The sequence below is a fragment of the Podarcis vaucheri genome (genome assembly GCF_965113315.1).
Source record: "Podarcis vaucheri genome assembly, chromosome: 1".
In the NCBI taxonomy this organism is placed as follows: domain Eukaryota; kingdom Metazoa; phylum Chordata; class Lepidosauria; order Squamata; family Lacertidae; genus Podarcis; species Podarcis vaucheri.
In genome coordinates, this window is record NC_138759.1 from 45,619,841 (window position 1) to 45,635,081 (window position 15,241).

At 43.9% G+C, this 15,241-nt stretch overlaps 1 protein-coding gene across 5 annotated transcripts in view; it reads left to right on the forward strand.

The window, feature by feature from the left end:
• The first annotated feature begins 2,864 nt into the window (after positions 1-2,864).
• Positions 2,865-15,241, forward strand: part of MAPKBP1 (mitogen-activated protein kinase binding protein 1) — a 119,293-nt gene continuing 106,916 nt past the window's right edge. For 2 of the 5 annotated variants that reach the window (XM_082239211.1, XM_082239209.1), the window contains exons 1-2: positions 2,866-3,435; positions 4,403-4,765. In XM_082239211.1, the coding sequence (XP_082095337.1) occupies positions 4,649-4,765 (117 nt within the window). In that variant the 5' untranslated portion in view covers positions 2,866-3,435; positions 4,403-4,648. Of the gene's footprint in view, positions 3,436-4,402; positions 4,766-15,241 lie in introns of all 5 variants that reach the window. The other 3 variants (XM_082239210.1, XM_082239212.1, XM_082239208.1) reach the window with 2 other exon arrangements.

Sequence of the window (15,241 nt, forward strand, 5' to 3'; positions counted from 1 at the left end):
ATAGGGGGATGAGTCATTGCCCTCTCTTCCCACCCATCCTTTAGGAGTAGCAATTAAAAGATAAAAGAGGCAACCAGATCCTGGACAAATTTCAGAAGAAGAAGAGAAGAGTTTGGATTTGATATCCCGCCTTTCACTCCCTTGTTAAGGAGCCTCAAAGCGGCTAACATTCTCCTTTCCCTTCCTCCCCACAACAAACACTCTGTGAGGTGAGTGAGGCTGAGAGACTTCAGAGAAGTGTGACTGGCCCAAGGTCACCCAGCAGCTGCATGTGGAGGAGCGGAGACGCGAACCCGGCTCACCAGATTACGAGACTACCGCTCTTAACCACTACACCACACTGAAGCCAAATTAACAGGCCCAGTCTATACAGCAATAGGTTAAAATAGTAAAGGGTGTCTATTCAGAAATATGTATTGCAGATTTCAGTGCATCTTGTTTGCAGGTAAAGGTAAAGGGACCCTGACCGCTAGGTCCAGTCGCAGATGACTCTGGGGTTGTGGCGCTCATCTCGCCAGCTTCTGGGTCATGTGGTGAGCATGACTAAGCCACTTCTGACGAACCAGAATAAGGTTGCAATCTGAGTCTGGTGGGTTATGGATATAATCAAAGTTCAGAGCCAAAACAAAATATTTGCTGTCTGACATAGAGCAGCAAATAATGCTCCAAGTCAAGGAGTGCATTACCTAAGGTTGGTAAAGTCGTTTCGGCACCTGAAACAGAAACTTACAACATGTGCCTCTCTCATTCCTGGACACTAAAAATACAAATTATAATATAAGCAGTTTGCTGTTCTATGCCTAATGACAGGGCTGACCCTTTCAAGTTGACTAATGGGCAATTAGCTACAGAAGAGTCACCTTAACCAGTCTGAATGGCCATCTACCTGGAATGTATAATATTTCCCTGGAAGTCATTGCTACCCAGAAACAGGAGTATAGAGGTGATGAATCAATGTCTGTATTTTGAAAATGTGAAATTGCATTGAACCTATAATCTAGGTTCAAAAATCTTTCTTAGTATCATAAACTATGTTTTATGGAAACAGGACTGCATTGTATTAAGCCAGAGTTCCCCACTGTGTGTGAACCAGGGAAGTCTGGCTTAATGGCAGTAGATAAACAAGGATACGCAGCTAGGATCAGATAATGAGCCAGGAATTAAGAGCCAAACCTAGCACAAGAGGTGAGAGGGAACGAAAGGGAACAATTCCATAAATGGACTATTTAAATAAATGCCAAATAAATGGTGCCATCCCACCTTCTCGCCAACCCAACCTCTTTTAATTTGGAAAAAATGAAATATATTGCATATATTAAAATGTTCACTAAAGTTCTGAAGCACAAAACAGTGAAAGAAGGGGTACACACAGAAAAACGGCAAGCACTGTATCTGCTAAAAACCGTTGGCATAATTTTGTTAAATTTTGGAACAAAATGGTAGCCCAGATGACAGAATTTTGAGTGAAACCTCCCTCCACAGCACAATTCCTAAATGTTTACTTGAAACTAAGCCCCACTGTGTTCAGTGTTGCTTACTCCCAGGTAAGTGTTTACAGCAGCCTTATCGCTGTAAGGTATACTGTTTTAGAATATGGAAACCAATGCAGGCACTTGCAGTGTAAGACTATGCAGGGATTACAAACATCCTTCATGTTCATGGGCTTTCTTCAGGAAGTAAATCCTACTGAACAGTATGGGATGTTCTCAAGCAAACTTTAATCGGATCTGACTGTGTGCATTTTTAAAAGGATGCAGACTAATATCAGATATAATTCCAGGTATCATATTTATTACTGCAAGAAATAGGCAGTTCACACCGCATAGGGAATAATTCTCTCTAGAGTCATGATCACTACTAATTTTGCATTTATTATGCATGAGTACACACTGGAGCGGCATTTTAAAAAATATCTGAAATTCAAGGGAACTAGGTCTTGATTGAAGGGATGCTACAAAAATGGTCTAATTAGATAAAAGTAGAAATGCCTGCATTCTGTCTTTCATTTTTATCTCGTGAACCACCCCGAGAAGTACGGCAGTATATAAATTTAATAAATAATAAAATAACAATACCACTGGAAAATCCAGCCAGGAGCCAGGCAAGCTTGGAAAAAAGGCCCCTGAGAATTTACACCAGGCTTCCTCATCCTCGGCCCTCCAGATGTTTTTGACCTACAGCTCCCATGATCCCTAGCTAGCAGGACCAGTGGTCAGGGATGCTGGGAATTGTAGTCTCAAAACATCTGGAGGGCCGAGGTTGAGGAAGCCTGGTTTAGACTAGCTAATGGCAATGCTATAGGTGTAGCAGTTCGGCCTGGGCAGGAGATGACCTCTTCTTCCCTGGGGTAATGGAAACGGTTCTCCTTCTGCATTCCAAGCAGCTGTTAAAGGCACAGGGGTCCTGCCGCGGGGGGCGAGGGCGTGGAAAAGAGTTAGCCACCCGATTTAACGGCGTGCTCTTTAGTAACCCACTAAGCAGCGCCTCCGGTTTAGCCCCCGGGGGCAAGTTAAAACGTGCCCGCTTGCGAAGGAAGCTGGCGGAGGAGCCAGGGCTGGGTCGGGCTTGGCCAAACCGGCTCCTTTTTTGCCTGCGAAGAGGTGACTTGGCGGGGAGGGTGAAGCAAGGTCGGCCTGCCTCTGTTGGAAAGGAAGGTAACCACCGCCTCCTCCTCCCTACAGGGGCGCTGAGGTCGAATCCTTAATCCCTCCTTCACCCGGTCTCGAGGTTCTCCTCTCCTCCGTCCTCCTTTTCCGCTTCGCGGTTTGGCCTGCCTAGGCCACCGTCGCCGCCGCGGAATCTGGCTGGCTGGGATCTGTCAGCGTGAGTCCTGCGCCAGAAGGGATACAACAAGCGCAGCGGGCGGAGGGGCTGGAGCGTGGAAGCGAGAAGAGCGGTGGCCAGCCCGGAACCTGGCGAGAGGAGACAGCTGAGCGAGGAGGAGGAGGAGGAGAGCCGTGACACGGCAGGCAGCCCTCGGGGAGGATCCGGCTGAAAGAGAGCCTGGCAGCCTCCCCTGCACGGGCGCCCCGGCCACTTCCAGCCTCTCGGCTGTCAACTAGCAGGCGGCGGGGAAGCAGAGCAGGGCAGAGCCCGGCCCCCTTTCCCAGTCTCTCCTCCCCGCTAGCAATTTTTTTCCTCCCTCCCCCCCCCCCTTTAAAATAAAAATCTGCAAGAGGAACTCCCGACCTTCCTCGTAGTTTTTGAATCCGCTGGCTGCCTCTCGCTCCCCCGCCTGCGTGCGGTCTGGATCCCTGCGAAGCGAGAGAAGGAGTTCAGGGGAGGAGGAGGGCGAGGGCGCTTCGCGTGCGTTTTAAATCCCACCGTGGCTTTTTCTAAAAAGGAAAAATCGGCTGCATGGACGGGCAGCGGGCAGAGAAATCCCATTTAATCTCCTCTCGTTGCTCCGCAAAGCGCCGCTGCCTCTTCGCCAAGGTAACAAAGGTTGAGCCATGTAGTGGTTTTCTTAAAAAAAACACAACAAAAACCAACAAAACGGTTTGTGTCGTTGGCTTATTGTTAAGAAGGGGAAAAAAAATGTCCTGAAGGTTTGAATTTGCCCCCTGAATAACGGTGGTTCAGAATGCGCTGGGAAAGGCTTTATGCGATGGTCGGGTATTTTTCGTCTTCGCGCATTTGCGGGCAGGAAGGTGGGGAGGAACAAAATTACCGCAAACTTCTGCCGAAAAATCTGGGTAGGTTTGCCTCCCCGTCCCGAAGCTCTCATCAACCTGAGGTGCGGAAGGTTTTTTGGGCCTGACAATCTTGGCTGGTGGAGATTTTCTTCTTGATAAGTAAGGGGGCGGGGGGTGTTCGAAACCGTCGGCTATTTTAGACTTGGAAGATATCCGTTATATTTAAAATCTAGGCTAAAAACGTTTGATCTAATGGCAGCAAGTTTATTTGCCCAATGCATATGCAGCATCTGATGCCCATTCCTCAACATTATTTTAAAATCGTGAATACTGCAACAACGGGCAGTGCAAGGGGGCGGGGAGAGGAGGAGATGTGGTCCTGATCCTGCTATGCTATTCCCTTGCATGGATCTCTTCAAGGACTGCTTCAGTTGTGGGGGACTAACTATTAAGATTGCTTTGGGGGTGGGGTGGGGGGAGGACTGGGTCCATGCTGTAACTTTAAATCCTGACATCTGTAGTGAACTGGTTATTACAGTGGTCTCCCCCACCCCTTTAAAGCTGTCTGGCTCTTTAAAGTATGCTTCCTTACATATGGCGATGCTGGTGGGGAAAGGATTTTCCACAAATCCTGATGAAATTCAGTGACCTTTGATGCATGGCTTCTGCCATTCAGCCTCTGTTAGAAAAAGCCGAGATGCACTTGAAGATGTGTTACTGGCTTATGTTAGCTTTGCTGTCTCTTCCCCTCTTTTCTTCCCCCAAAGGTCCATATTGATCCGAGTCTTTTGAACTGACAAAGGAAGTATCTGGAATAGTAGTAATACAAAAGCTTTCAGCAATTGTGCCCTGAAGCGGGAGCCTTATGATGAAGTGAAAAAGGGGAGTGCACGCAATCTGGAGTCTCTGGACAGAAATGGCCCCCTTAACTCCTCTGGCGTGTTAACCCCTGACTGGGTGGTGGAGGAGGAAAGTGCTTGAGAGGGGGGCAGGGCTACCTCCCCACGAAGGCTATGATGTCGGTTGAAGGCTCCACAATAACAAGCCGCATCAAGAACTTGCTTCGATCTCCTTCTATCAAGCTGCGAAGGAGCAAGCCAGGGAGCAAGCGGGAAGACATCAGTACAAAGGTGAGCGTTCAAACTGTTTTGCATCCTCCTGAAAGCCTCACCTTTGGCTAAATGCTTGGTTGTGTAGGGGGATGTCATATAGGGTGGCCCTTAAATATTATGGAATAGCGGTGCTGGTTTCGCCTGTCTTCCTGACCTGTGCGTAGCACAGCCGGCAAGACAATGATGGTCTTTGTCTGGGTGTGCCTAAAGGTTGCTTTTCCATACTGTATGTGCAAGAAGGTACTTTACGATGCGCTGCACATGGATAGGTGTTGCAAGGCGATGAAGGCACTTCAGGATGTGCTGCACATGGATAGGTGTTGTAAGGCCCCCAGGCAATTGGAAGGGAAGACAGGATGTAACACCTTTGGCTCTTCTCACACAAGGAAGTGTGGAACAAATGATTGTTTGGTTAAAACAAACCTTTCTTATGCCTTTTGGGGGCACCTCTCAAAAGCAACAAGTGTGTATGCTACCCTAATGTTTTTCAGGTAGTATAGAGATGTAGCCTTTGTTATTGAAGCTTATGGTGTTACTTGACACATGACTGATTAAGCTTAATGAACAGGATTAAAAGTGTCAAGGAACTAAGCCTGTGTTAAGGCAGTGCATCCTTGAGATATAGCGGCCATAGTGGTATGTGTGCTCTCTGTGTCTCTCTCTCTCTCTTCTAGCAAACCTTCTAGCAAAGGTTTTATGGCACATTCTTCAGTTTGCTTTCCTGAGATTAATGTAGGGCAGAAAGAGCCGTGGACTCTGTTCTCCTTCAGAGGATAAGCTTGTTTTAATTTGTGTGGACAGTAAAATAGGAACAACCAGCTTGGCCACATAGTAAATACGTAATAATTAAAACTGGGGGCTGGGATCCCAAATTCCTGGATGCTTTGTCATTGACTAATTGTATTGCATTAAGGAAAAACATGCACACGAAACAGTGCCTCAGTTTTCCCATCTGTAAAATGAATGTAATTGCTTCTAATTATAACTAATTAGTGATGAATGCTTGCTTAAAGCACCTTGTACTTCTTAGACAGTTTTTGGCATGTCATGCAAGGTACTTTCTGTATTTAATTTTGCAGCTGACACTCTGCATGTTTTCTCAGAATAATAAATCCCAGTAGGTGGATTGTGCATGGGTTTGTTGCTGTATTATAAGAAGCTTACCCAGTACCCATGGGAGAGTATAAAATGAAAGTAAGCATACTCTTATTTCAGAGGTACAGCTTAAAATTGTTATGAAAGCTGCATTTTCCTCTTCCGATGTCGTTACTTGAATAATGATCTAATGATAAGGCTTGCTTTCCCACCCTCTGCTCCATATAAATAAATGGGGTTTATTTCTCAACGTTTTGTGGAAGGGCCTCCTTTTATAGCCAGCTGACCTTTGGTCTACTTGGTGCAAAAAATCCATTCTTCAAGCCCTCCTCCCTACTCAAGAGGTGTAAGCTCCACAGTACAATCTTCTGCATGTCTGCTCAAAAGATAAGCATATAGGATTTCAACTGAAAGTAGCTTCCAGACAACCTGTTTTTTGAACAATCGTTCTGATTTGTTTGTGGGGAGGTTGATATGATGTTACATAATCAACTGTTGTCCCACACTTTCCAGAGCATTATCTTGTCACTTTCCTTATTGCAATAAGTATGGCTTGCTTTTATTTATTTTGGAAGTGGGTATGTTGCATAGGTCCATTTTCATTGGGCCACCTGAATTTGCTGGAATGCGATTGAATCCCATCCTCAAAAAAACAGCCTGGAAACACCTACAGTCATCAAAATCCAGTTTTGCAAAATTTAAAAGTATCCAGACTCTTCTTAATGTGCCCATGTGCTTTCAAGACATGCAGGGTTTCGAAAACGCTCTTTAGTGAGGCATACACCTTTCTAATATACTGTATTAGTGTTACTGTTTTGGCTAGTGGGAGTTGCCTGGTTCTTAAGGGAAAGCATCTGTCTGTTCTCCTCTTCTTCCTTTTTTTCCTGATTATGTGGAAGTGCGGTAATTTCTTGGCTCATTCTTTCTTACCCTGCAGTTGTCTGTGAGATGATAACTTGGATGTGGATGCATCTGAAGTTAGTTTACAGTTCTCCTCCCTGTGAAGGAAACTAAGAAATGCATGCAGATTGCCTATGCAAACTCATTTTGTTTGCTTGATTTATTGAATGCACGATTAGAAGTGGTACCAGCTTATTTGCAATGCTATCAGTTTTGATTATTGTTCTGTGAACCGCCCTGAGACCTCCGGGTATAGGGCGGTATAGAAATTAATAATAATAATAAATAATGATGAGAACTTGAGATGGGCTAGCAACAAGATGTAAAAGTTAATTGTATACAGAAGCACACAACACATGAGGCCCACATAGTCCATTCTGAGCAACACATGCCACCTGTGATTATTGTAAAAGACAGGTATAATGGGATACCATAGGAATGGAGTTATCTTGTAGATGGGACAAAATGAGGAAAGCTATGAAATATAGTGTCCCCCGATTGCTAGAGTCCTGGCCACCTCTTATCTCTGTAACCATGATGGTAAAAAATGTGCTCTTTCTAAAAAAGGAAGAGGTTAGGATACTCAGATTTTATGGGACGAATGCCTCCTGTTTTATCAAGACGTAATTTAACAAGAGGAGCGTGGGAAACTTCTTGAATGGCCCCGTCAAATGATGAGAAATGCATTTAGAAATGTATATTCCGCCCTTTGCTGTTGTCGCTCCCGTGACTTATTGCAATAGTAAATTTTACCTGTCCCCTGCTTCCCAGATGTCTAATTAAGTGCAAAAGTGTGGTAACATTCTCCTCACCAGCTGGCTGGACAGTGTAGATGACTGTGTAAACAAGTTGTGATAGGTGAACTATTAGGGATTTGGGTGGCGCTATGGTCTAAACCACTGAGCCTCTTGGGCTTGCTGATCGAAAGGTTGATGGTTCAAATCTGCATGATGGGGTGAGCTCCCATTGCTCTGTCCCAACGTCTGCCAGCCTAGCATTTCAAAAGTATACCAATGCAAGTAGATAAATAGGTACCACTGTGGCGGGAAGGTAAACGGTGTTTCTGTGCACTCTGGCTTCTGTCACAGTGTCCCATTGTGCCAGAATCTGTTTATTCATGGTGGCCACATGACCTGGAAAGCTGTCTGTGGACAAATGCTGGCTCCCTCGACCTGAAGTGAGATGAGCGCTGCACCCCATAGTCCCCTTTGACTGGACTGAACCGTCCAGGGATACCTTTTTACCTTTCGGTGTACTATTGTAAATTACTACTTGGTAACTGATTACTACAGAATCCCAGTCCCACAGCTGAATCCTGTAGAATAATGGGCAAATGCTGGCAATCTGTAACCTCTACTTTGTGAAAATGATTTGCTTGAGGAAGGTGATGGGACAGGACCATCTTGTACAAATGTAACCTTGGAATTCCTTCCAGTTTTGCCTCTCTGAAGCGCAGTGTCATATTTCAGTGGGAGTAACAGGTATATTAATCTTTGCTATTGGTTCCACCTGGAAAACTGCTGTTTGAAAAGCCTAATTCTCACTGAGGTGGAAAACTTGTGTCTTGGCTGTACTTCAGACTACAGGAAAAGGCTGAGGTATTGACTGCTCCTCCAAACAAAAATAAATGATAATCACATAAAAAATAATAAACACAACTATGTACACGTAGTAAAACATATGTAAGGACATTTCTCCCCAATATCCTACTTTTTTAAAAAAAATATGTGGCGTTTTATGTTTTTTACAGCCTGGTTTACTTCTTTGAAGAGAACAGTAATGTTAAGAGATTGTCAGTTCATGAAACAGGATCCTCAGCATGCCTGATAATTCAAGTGATTTTCCTTAACACACTACTTTTTCTTGCATATTGGTTAACACTGCGGATGCTGTCAGCTGGGCAAACATGAAAACCATTTGAAAAGGAGAGTTGCAAGGTCACAAGTTGGAAATCTTAGCTTGAACAGAACTGATTCGACATAGTGAAGTTACCACTCCTGAACTGCTGCTTCCTGGGTCTTGCTGTTCGTCCTTCTCCATAGCCTGATGAGGGGAAAAGAGGCATCTCACTTGCTTCAGCCAGTGGTGGAGGCAATTAGACCCAGAGGAACATCTGCTCCTCCAGATGTTGCTGGACTCCAACTCCTGCCTGCTCCTGCTGCTGTTACCAATGTTGTAGTTGTAGTCCAGGAACATCTGGAGAGCCACAAGTTCCCCAACTCTTTTGTGGGAAATAAGAGCCAAAGGCCTATCTAAGCCGGCATCCTGTTTCGACAGTGACTAAGGGCATTTATTTATTTATTTAGGGTTGTATTCAGCACTAGCCCTACTTGAATAGACCTAATGAAATTAATGAACCTAAGTTAGTCATGCCCATTAATGTCAGTGAGTCTACTTGGAGCAAAACTAGTATTTAATACCACTTCATTTAACAAAATGTATATCCTTCCTTATTGTCAGGAAAAAAACCCTACGTGGTAAGTAATATAAAGGTAATAGCCCTCTCCTGCTGCTGTTACCAATCTTCAGAGGCACATTGCCTCTGATCATGTAGGTAGTATATAGTCATCATGACTAGCAGCCATTGATAGGCTTATTCTCCACAAATTTATCTTAATCTTAATGCTAACAAAGGTCCAGACTGTGTCCTGGTCTGGCAAACCAATTGAAAAAGGTCTTCTCTTTAATCACAATAACTTCTCAGGTTGTCTTAGTTCAGTAAAACGGGGCAGCTTTGAGCAGATTGTGACTGGGTGCCGGTGACTATCTGAATTAGTGTACTGGCTAAGTCAGCTTTCAAAGATAAGAATGTGGCATGTTTCTTTCAGGCCTGAAGGATGCCCTTCAGGCTTGATTGATCTTGATTTACTCAGTTTTCAACCTGGTAACTGAGTTTGTGTGTGTTTCATCTCCCGGTGTTCAAGCGCTGTGGCTTGTTTAGAGAAGGATGCTTCCTAATTAATGACTGGGTCTGCGGTGGCGAACTTCCCAGTCAGTGTGGTACCTTCTTTGTCTTCAAGAGGTTTTTTGGAAGATGATTAGAGAAACCTGTTTGTGGGTCTGAGGGAGACAGGGAAGGAAGATGAAGAGCTGTATTTTGGCCAACTGGCTCCCTTCCACAGTATCTTTAGAAGAGAAGCGGATGGGTTAAGCTTAAGCAGGACTCTCATGAGTTAGGTGAAAACAATAATTTTGCAGGCGGTGTATATAAATAACATATGTGTCTCCTACTCGGACAAATGTAAGAAACGGGTGTTGGTTGCATTGACCTCTAGGCATATGTACAAAAGCCTGCAAAAGTATTTCCCCCCCAAAGCCAGGTCTTGGACCTTAATGTTTCTTAAACTACCACAGAATTACTGGATTGGACCCAGCAGAGACAAATTGTTTGAAGTCATAGCTTACACTGCTGTATGATTTCAAACTTTAATGTGAGTTGGGTAGGAAGGTGCCAAGGCCTACTCTTGACTATGTCAAAATATCACAGCAAAAAAGTAGTGGGTATTGAGAACTTTTGTTAGGTTATTTTTCTTTATGCCCCAGGATAACTAATGTTGGCATCTGTCTGTATCTAGAGACAATGGAGTGCATCTCTGGGGATGAAGTCAGACCGCTGCATTAGCAGCACTGAAGTGCTCTCCCCGGGCACAAGCCTAGGCAGTGTGTGTGGAGGTCCTGGGCTGCCCAAATGACAAGACCACGCCCCCCTCACTGATGTGGTCCAAAGGGAAGCAGAGCAATATGTTTGACACCAACTTGGCTGCAGGAGTTGCTGGAAGGAGGTGTACATGGCACCGTTTGGTCATTTTAGGGACTCTACTCTGGATTTGCATCAGCTTTACTCCTTATCCTTTTCTTCTCCCATAGATATCCTGCAAGGCAGCGGAGGTTTAGGATCAGAGTTTTCTTTCTCCTAGATAGCAATGTTATCAATGCAGATCAAGCAGTTGCCATGCCCCTTGGACTTCTTTGAAGTTGTTAATGAATTTGTGCCGTTGGACATAGGCCCGTTCTGTACACAATATATTTGGTGATGCTAGTTGCTAACGGAAGGCCCATGACTTCTCTCAGCAGTGAAGTCTGAATAGTTGAAAGAGAAAATGGAGTGCAATTCAGTGATTTAAGAATTAAGATTATAGGTTGCAGGCTGATTTGTGTTCAAGCAATTCCTTGAATGTTCCAGTTAAGAAGCCCAACTCCTCAAAGTGCAGCTTCAGTAAGTTTTGACTTAATGTGATTAAAATGAAATCTCTTGGACAGAGCCAAATGTTATAATGTCAGCTAGAAAGCTTTGAGTTCAGCCTTCCTAAGCCCTACAGTGGAAATGATTAGGACAGTAGAATGTTCTTAAAAGTCCCAGCCTTGATTATTCTGATTCTCTTAACTCAGGTTGTTTGTGACCTGGTCCTTGCATGCAGCTGAATGAGGTGGGAGCAATATGAAGTGGGAGAATGGACCCTGACATTGAGGTGGCAAGTGGATTGTGCAATTTTTGAATGATTTGCTTTAAGTGAAAAAATAGTGAAACAGAGAGGGTCTAGCCTGTGCCATACTTTTCCTGGATGCTACTGAATAGACATGAATAGGATTGTGTTTACAGTTATCTCATGAGGGCATGTGGCATTTAGCAGAAGAAAGGATGCCCACCAGAGGCGGTTTTAGGGCAGTGCCACCAGTTCGCCAGCACTGGGCATGCAACTGGGGTGGGCGCCTTCTTATAGCCAGATAATTGCTTGCCCAGCTGACAGGGTCCCAGAGCCCTCCTCACTCCTTCCCAAAGCCTGATGCCTCTTACTTGGCTTTGGGAAGGGAAGGCCAGGGCTGGAGAGGGCATCAAATTTTGGCTTCACACAGGGCATCGCATCACCAAGGTCCACCCCTATGTCCATACCAATGGCTCATTCATTGGCTGTGTAGACAGTAATCTTGTGTATGTAGATGAGGAGGACAAGTTCAAAATTCTCCAGGTGTGTAGTGACTTATTGACTATGTGAAGATGTTGGGCTGAGGTGATGGTTCTTCTCAGACCAAGGAGTCTGAACAGAGGAGGGGCGGTTATAAGTGAGTGTAGTGCTGTGGCCTCTCCATATGAAGTACAGTGGTACCTTGGATTAAGAACTTAATTAGTTCTGGAGGTCCATTCTTAACCTGAAACTGTTCTTAACCTGAGGTACCACTTTAGCTTATAGGGCCTCCCGCTGCCACCGTGCAATTTCTGTTCTCATCCTGAAGCAAAGTTCTTAACCCGAGGTACTATTTCTGGGTTAGCGGAGTCTGTAACCTGAAGTGTCTGTAACCTGAAGCGTCTGTAACCCGAGGTACCACTGTACAGTTTAGAGCAGGGGTCAGCAAACTTTTTCAGCAGGGGGCCGGTCCACTGTCCCTCAGACCTTGTGGGAGGCTGGACTATATTTTTTTGGGGGGGGGAATGAACAAATTCCTATGCCCCACATATAACCCAGAGATGCATTTTAAATAAAAGCACACATTCTACTAATGTAAAAACACACTGATTTCTGGATCATCCGCGGGGCGGATTTAGAAGGCTATTGGGCCAGATTTGGCCCCTGGCCTTAGTTCGCCTACCATGGTTTAGATCGTGGACTGTTAGTGCAGGGAGGCTGTTTCAAAAAGTCATAGTAGGGTAAGGGATGGGGCAGAAATTCTGTTCACTTTGCATTTGAAGAGAAACCTACCAAATCCATACTTTCTGTAACAGTACATGAACCAAACCAAATACATCATTTGTAATATGCCATTTTCTGAATTTTGCAATTTGGTTCTCCAGCCAAGTGATGTGTACTAACATGCATATACAAAGTTTAATAATAATAATATACTTGGGTAAAGTGTCCATAGAATGCATACATTTATGAAAGCAGCATACAAAATGTGTTACTTTAGTGAAGGGTGCTTGGGAAAATGTATAGATTAGGCATATTTGCATACAGAAATGTGTATGATGATGAATTATCTGCTGAATTTACATGAGAAATTCATAAAATAAATCATAAACTGTTGTGGAAATGTGGAGAACTGAATTTAAGATTGGAAAAACGAGAAACCGAAAGAAACCAAGGGATAGCTTAGTTGGTTAGAGCACAGGACTGGTAACACCAAAGCTGCATATTTCTGCATTGCAGGGGGTTGGACTAGATGATACTCAGGATCCCTTCCAACTCTATGATTCTATGATCTATGATCTGACAGATTCACCTCACTCTAAAATAGGCTGGGCTAAGCCAGCCACATACATATGTAAGTACCTTGAAAAGCTTTGCTATTCCATCCAGCATCCTTGTCAGAGATTAATGGGTTAATCTTTTAAAGAACAGAAGAGTGGGGTGAGATAAATTGGCTACCCTGCGGAGCAGACAACCTGTTAGTGGAAAGGAGGAAGAAACAGTTCTGGATTGAAGACAATTCTTGAATGAGGACCTGGAGGAAGTAAATTCACAAAAGATCTCTTGAATGTGCATATAATAGAGTGCTTTCCGAAGCTAAATGACTGTAATAACAATGTGTCTGTACACCCCTTGTATCCAAAACCTGAATTTTGTTTATGCTTTTTGATATGAAAAGGCCTTCCTCATTGTCTTTGCTTTCCTTGAGTCATCAGGAAATATTTATAGTAGAGGAATACTGCTTTTGTTCCTAAACCTGTATACCTGGGCTCTCTTAAACGTTGGAGTCCTTCCTATGATCAAAAGTACATTTGAATTTTGTTGGGGGAAGGATCTGACATTCTCTCTGAGCTTTCTGCACAGGATGAGTTGGGGGTGTCTCCAAGTAAATATCCACCCTGTGAAAACTGAGCTTGCATAGCCATGTGAGAGTAGTCAAAAACTTTAATCTGCCGTAGGAAAGTTAAAAAGACATGCAGCCATCATCTCAAGACTCTACAATGATTACGGTTTATCTTCATGTATAGGAGGTATTGGGGTTTAGTGCCTTAAATCTATGTACAGAATGTTATTTGACTGATGCTTTCCGCAAAGGTCTGTCAGCTATTATGGGGAGGGGAAAATCAGTTAAACCCACAAAATCTTGATGCCAAGTAAGGAAGATGGTGATGTTCACTAACAGCTTGGATGCAGAGACCATGAATAATGCACCCAAACTGGGTCATCTGCCATGGGAGTTTTAGTGATTGTTATTGGCTAGGGGTGACTGTGTGCTTGGATTGCATATTTGGGTATTCACTTTAGTCTTATACTTTAGTTACTTTAGTCTTATACGATATGGTGTTTACTTTCGTCCACACACATACTGTTCTCAGAAGTTCATGGCAGTAGAAGTAATGAACATGCCCCTGGTGCTTGTTGGTACGTTATGCTGCTTGTGCTTTGTTTATGGTTTCACTGCCCTCCCAGTGGTCTTCAATGTGTTGGGTTGCGGGGTTTGTAACAATAAACCTGGCACCCTGTCTTTACTAAGGCTTAGAAGTGATGCAATTGCAGTATTAAAATTTAAATTACTTTGCTTCCATTTTTTGTAGGCCTTGGTTGCATGCACACACCATACATTTGAAGCACGCCCTCCTTACACCTCAAAGAATCCCCTGAACTGTAGTTTGCCTCGTAAAGAGGTACAATTCCTAGCACACTTAACAAACTACAGTTCCCAGGTTTACTTTAGATGGGGGAGTGTACTTTAAGTATATGGTGTGTACCTCAGTGACCTAGACTGGCTTGGTATAATTCTCCTTTTCTGGCTACTATCATGTGGAATTTGGGCTGCCTGGTAGAAATGGCATAACTACTGTTTTTCCTTCCAAAGGCCAGTGATGGGTGTGAGAGAATAAAAAAGCATGATGGGTACAAGTTGTTTCCTTGATTTCCTTGATCCAGTAGAGAGGAGACTGCAGCTCAGTAGTGGAGTTTGAGAAGCATGTCTCTAAAAACATTTGAGACCAACAATTAAAAATGGCACCAGAAGCAAGAAACCAGCTAGGGAAGTGGCTAGATCATTAGATAAGAAAGGAATTAAAAGTGTGCTAAAGAGGATAAGAAAATGCCAAAAAGCTGAAAGATGGTGGGGATGCCCACCAATTTGAGTAGCTTTCAAGGCGGACAGATGTATCAATGGCTTCAAGTCATGATTATGAATACATTATTGACAGGATCAGAAATGCCATATTGCTGATTACCAGTTGTTGGGGATTGCGAATGGGAGAGTGCTATTGAGTTCATGGCCTGCTTATGGACTTCCCACACACACACCTTCCTGTTTCCATTGTGGGACTCTTACGTAGAGCACATGCCTGCAAGCATAAGGTACACTCCCTAGCATCATTATTTTAAAAAGAGTTCTTGGGTAGCAGAGCTATGAGAGGCATCTACAGAAGACCTTGTAGATTCACTGTTGGTTTGGATAGACAGTTCTGGGTTTTATGAAATACAGGTAGTGGTCACCATCTCATGTTATAAGGCAGCTCTTTATGTAATTCTAATAGAAGAGGTGTCCTAATGATTGAAACAGATAACGTATGAAAATATT